The following is a 5,080-nucleotide window of genomic DNA, read 5'->3' on the forward strand; positions in this document are numbered from 1 at the left end:
TGAATAGAAGTGAAGCTCAACCTGCCTGTAAGGGGTGGGTTAATCTCATACTCTGTAATAATAGCAATTCAGACTCCTGAAGTGCTTTTCATGCTAGCCTTAGCTGTAAAAACAGCATGGGGAGATAAATCTCCTGACATGCTCATACTTTCCCTGTAAAATCACATCTAGGGTAGGATGTGGGGCTGGTGAGTAGTGCTCCTGCCACCAGGCAGCCCTGTTAGTGTGAGAAGGACCTGCAAGGGTGCAAATACATGTTAGAGCTGTCTGTATTCATTGCTGCTTGGTAGCTTGAGGAATGGGTTTATCTGGGAGCTGAGGGAGCATACAAACTGAGGGAGTAGGAGTAGCTCTTCATCTGAGCTCACCTGCCTGCAGCTCTCCGCTCTCTACCTGCTGCAGTGTCCCCTTGGAACAGGCCTTGGTGGTGTCATCCTGGCTTCCCAGACGTTTTTCTATGTTTAAGACTTCTTTTGTATTCACAAAGAGCTCTTGGTTTATCAGGTCTGTGCTGCTTTCAGATGGCTGTGCTACTTGGTGTTGCATAATTCCTTCCCAGCAGCTTTTTCTTGCAAGGTGGCTTTGCTGTTCTCTTCTTTAAGGAGGAATGCTTTAATCCAACATTGGGTAGACCCCACATATTTTGTTTTTTATTAATCTTCCAGAAACTGGTGGCATCTGCATTGCCCCACGGCCTTCAGAGGAGAAAGCTGAGATCGTTCCGGCTATGGCTATGAGACCTTTCTTTGGGATTGTGCCCGTGCTGATGGATGAGAATGTAAGTTGAGGCTGTGCTGGGTGCCCAAAAGAAAAGCTGATGTGTGTTTGTGCCTTAATCACCTTTCTGATGGCAGAGGAACAGGATCTGGAAGGATGTTTGCTCCTCCATTAAAATGGTAGAATTGATGAGCAATTTATGTATTGAGCATGTCTCAGATGTTCATACAGATTGATAACTGGGCATTGCAAGCTATCTGCAAATCTCCAGAGGAGTGTTCGAAGTTTCAGCACCACTTTTATGGTCTTACACTCTGCTTCTGATTAAGAGCTGCTGTCTCCATTTATGAGAGAAGTTAGAAGTCACACAGCTCCTGGGAACCAGGGAGCTGAACAGTTGGAGCAGTGCATGCAACCTCTAGTGACGTGGCAAGATGGGAACAGCCAATAGGACTGGTGGAGTTTTCCAAGGAAAATGAAAGGCATGAGGCCCTGCAGCTGTGTGTGTCTGTGAGAAAACTGGTGCTGGTCTGTGGAGCGACCCCCATCTGCACGCCAGTTCTCTGTTGAACAGTAAAGCATGTAATCTCCTCCATATACAGTTTGGTAAGGGAAGGTGGCAGTTAAAAAAAGTGAAAGTGGAAGTCAAGAGTCCAGGCATTTCTATGCTGGCCTCATCCCAGGCATCCTCTGGGATGCTTGGCAAATCTTTGCTGTTGTCTTTGCTGGCATTGGCCTCTGGAGGATCACAGGACTCACTTTTCTTTTAGTCTTATCTGCCGTGCTGCTGGCCTCACGGGGTGAGGAAGGCATGGTACAGGCAGTGTGTAGTAGTTCCATGAATGGATTCATTTTCTTCACTTGTGACCCTCCACTGTCAGTCTGCAGTGAGCATCACTGATCTCTTGCCAGATCAATGATGTAGAAGCCCTTACTATTCCTGTTTTGTTCACCTGATCATCCTTCCTGTGCTTGAACCTGCAGGGGAAGGTTATAGAGGGCAATGATGTATCCGGTGCGCTCTGCATTTCCCAGCCATGGCCTGGCATGGCAAGAACAATCTATGGAGATCACCAGCGATTTGTCGATGCCTATTTCACAACCTACCCAGGTAAGGAAAGTGCCAAGGGAAAGCAGTTTGCACTGCAGTATAAGCACACTGAATATTTTCAGCAGCACTGTGTGATGTTTTTCTACCAGCTTGGAGTTGTGTGTCATGTGTTGCAAGCATGCACTAATGGTCTTAGGTAGTGTTGACCTTTGTAGCTGTCAAAAGGCAATGTATTTTTTGGAAAATTTTAATGCCCAAATTTGAAAGTCCAAATACCTTTTATTTGGAGTCATTTGTGTCTCACTTGGAAATAGGCATATTAGATGGGAAGGTAGCTCCTACATCACTGAATCTCACCCTTGCTGTTACCGGCAGTGTTACATCCTTCCTTTTTAAAATATGGTCAACTTTTATCTGACAACTAATTACAAGTGGCAGGGAAATATTTTTTTCTAGGAGATTGGTCAAGACCACTGTCTTCACTCAGGGGAGCAACTGAAAGGGATTTGAAAGCTACAAGGTGGACAAGAATTAGACAGACAATCCTGCAAATTGTACAAAATGGGTTGGAAAATAAGAATGGGAAACTGGTAGAAGAAATTGAATGAGCCCAAAGTTCCTTATTGCTCACTACATGTTTGCATCTGAAATCTTGTTGATGTTTAGTTGATAGTTGTTTAATGAATGCGGAAGGGCAGGAAGCATGATTGAAAGTCCATGAATTGGCCAATAATGGATCCTGGCAAGAACCACCTTCAGATTTCACAGCGCTAGTTGCCTGGTGCTGCTCAGAAGTGCCACAGAAACAATTCAGATGTGGACATGACTTTGATGAAGAGCCAACACAATCTGTGTCACCAGATGTGTCCTCAGTGACACTGGAGTTCCTGGAACCATGGGGTCTTTTTCAGTTTCCATCAAATGTTTTAGACTCTCCAAACACCCTGCTTATTGTGGTGTGTTTATTTCAGCTAATCTGATAGCAGCGTTTCCGCTCTGCTCATTTGCTGGAGACAAACTGTTATCTGGGATCTGAATCTTTTGTTAGCCAGGAGGGAAAACGGGTTTTCATCCATCTCAGTGTGATTCAAACTTGGAAGTGTTCCCATGTACAAAGTGTAACAGAACTGCTCCCTTTCAGCTGAACAGTTGTAGTTTCCTGTGAGTGCTGAGGTGTAGCTAGCAGGAGACCTGAGTTTGACCAGTTGCCTACGGCACGATGGCAAATGGCATTTGAAGTGATTGTATCTTAGTGCTGTATGCACCAGGCCTGAGCACACAGTTGCTGTGCAGCTGTAGGCCTGTAAAGTCTAGGGAGATCAGAGAGTCCCCATTAGTTCTGTAAATCCAACAAAGCATCACTGTGTTATGTTGCTGGACTTGGTTTTACTACAGGGATGTCAGCCGCTGGTTTCTGCTGGTTGCCTACAGTGATTTTTGCCCATTTTGGCAGACATCTGAGCTCCACTGTCTTTGTGCTGCTCAGGTGCTTACCAGGAGCCAGCACAGCCCAGGCAGAGCAGATTAAGGTTGGGGATGGCAGAGAAGTGGGAAATGGTGTTGTGGTGGGTCATGCAGCTGTAAGCTCAGGAGTCCCTGAAAGCTGGTCTCATCCACCTTACCCTACTTATACACTCATAGAATGGTTTGGGTTGGAAGGGACCTTAAAGATCATCTAGTTCCAACCACTTACCATGATAGAGCAGAGTCTGTTCTGCATCAGAGCCCCAAGCAATAGGCTGGCACGCTTCCTGCTGCTGACCACCCACATGTCTTTGCTATAGGTTACTACTTCACAGGGGATGGTGCTTACAGGAACAAGAAAGGCTATTACCAGATAACGGGGCGCATGGATGATGTAATTAACATCAGTGGGCACAGGCTTGGGACAGCAGAGATAGAAGATGCAATGGTAAGTTCCACGCAGGTAGAGGTCCCTTGACAGGGTGTATCTGTGGGGCAGGGTGGCCCTTTCAATGAAGCTTTATGAATTTAAACAAGCGCAGGGTCTCTTGGCTTCAGACCTCTGCCCGGGCATATGTACAGCTTGATGCATAATGAATAGCAAATGGGCAAAAGGAAACAGCTCCCTTATTAAGGGGAAAATGAATGGGCAAGTGAGAGAGGAGTCCCACCACGGGCAGGCCCTGCAGTTGAACTGTCTGAGCTGTTTCCTCTCAGTGATGTTGTACTATCACTGTAAATTTGGATGCTGGTGGAGTCTCCATGGGATTGTCTCTTGTGTTTGTCCCTTCCCCTCTGCTAACACCTAACCTCTCCTTCCCAAATCTGTGGTTCTTGCTCATCTGAACTACCTTAGTATTCCTGAGAATTCAGCAGTGTTAAATATGAAGCAACCTTGATTCACATCAGCTGCAAAGCTAGCCTGTCATTTTGAGAGAAAATAATATTATCTCAGGGAACTGAAAACAAAAAGTCCTCGCAGGATTTATCTCCAAAGCTTGACCTGAATATTTATTTCTATATGATGTGCCTTGCCTGCAAATGGCACTTAAATGTAATGTTTGATAAACCTGAGATGTGTTCTCATGGCACATAGGATCCTCCTTTCTCCTCTGTGAGTAATTTTTTTCTCTGTGTGGGTTTCTGATCATAGGTATAGGATCCAATTCCTCTCCCACTCTGTGTATGTGTGTGCATGTGTATATGCAAATATATTTACATGCGTAGATTGCTCTGTGATGTTTTCTTTCATATTTTAATCTAATTTAAGATAGGATAATCTAGTCTTTGGTGTGGGATTCAGATATGTGTTTTCTTCTGGTCTGTACACCCAAATTGTCTTCTTACTGCAGAATAATGTTATATTAAAATCTGAAGTCTGACAGAATATATCACTGTTGTGTAGCATAATAATAAAACTATGCATTCAGCAAAACAACCCTTTCCCCCCTTCTGAGAAGATGAAAAAGGCTGATTCTTTCAGCCTTCTTAGTGTGCTTTGGGCACTTAAAAACACCAGTGAAATGTGAACTGTGATGTTGGCAGCTTCACTTATGCTCTGCTGGCAACAGTTCCCAGTGGCACAGAGCAATGCAGGTTTTGCTTGTGATTTGGCCATGGCCAGTCCCCACTTGGGACCGTAGCCATGCACACACAGGAGCACAGGCAAAGAAAGAGAAAGCAGGTTTCCAGCCGGTGCAAGTTCAGCTTGGTGTTCAGAGGGCTTAGCAGTATATGTAAGACTACTTACTTGCGTGTTTAAAAGCAGGACCAGTCCAGTGAGTAAATGCTACTCCCAGAGACATGGACACGGCTGTGGCTAACAGCCGGCCCCTCCGGAGGGAGGGG

General features: G+C 45.3%; 1 protein-coding gene across 1 annotated transcript in view; it reads left to right on the forward strand.

Moving 5' to 3' along the window:
• ACSS1 (acyl-CoA synthetase short chain family member 1) overlaps positions 1 to 5,080 on the forward strand; it is a gene marked incomplete at its 5' end in the record, with an annotated part of 29,566 nt that overhangs the window by 21,413 nt on the left and 3,073 nt on the right. The window contains 3 exons of the mRNA XM_010170994.2: positions 666 to 778; positions 1,702 to 1,828; positions 3,553 to 3,680. Coding sequence (XP_010169296.2) covers positions 666 to 778; positions 1,702 to 1,828; positions 3,553 to 3,680 — 368 coding nt within the window. The remainder of the gene's footprint in view (positions 1 to 665; positions 779 to 1,701; positions 1,829 to 3,552; positions 3,681 to 5,080) is intronic.

This window comes from Antrostomus carolinensis, unplaced genomic scaffold, assembly GCF_000700745.2.
Source record: "Antrostomus carolinensis isolate BGI_N321 unplaced genomic scaffold, ASM70074v2 scaffold36176, whole genome shotgun sequence".
NCBI classification, from domain to species: domain Eukaryota; kingdom Metazoa; phylum Chordata; class Aves; order Caprimulgiformes; family Caprimulgidae; genus Antrostomus; species Antrostomus carolinensis.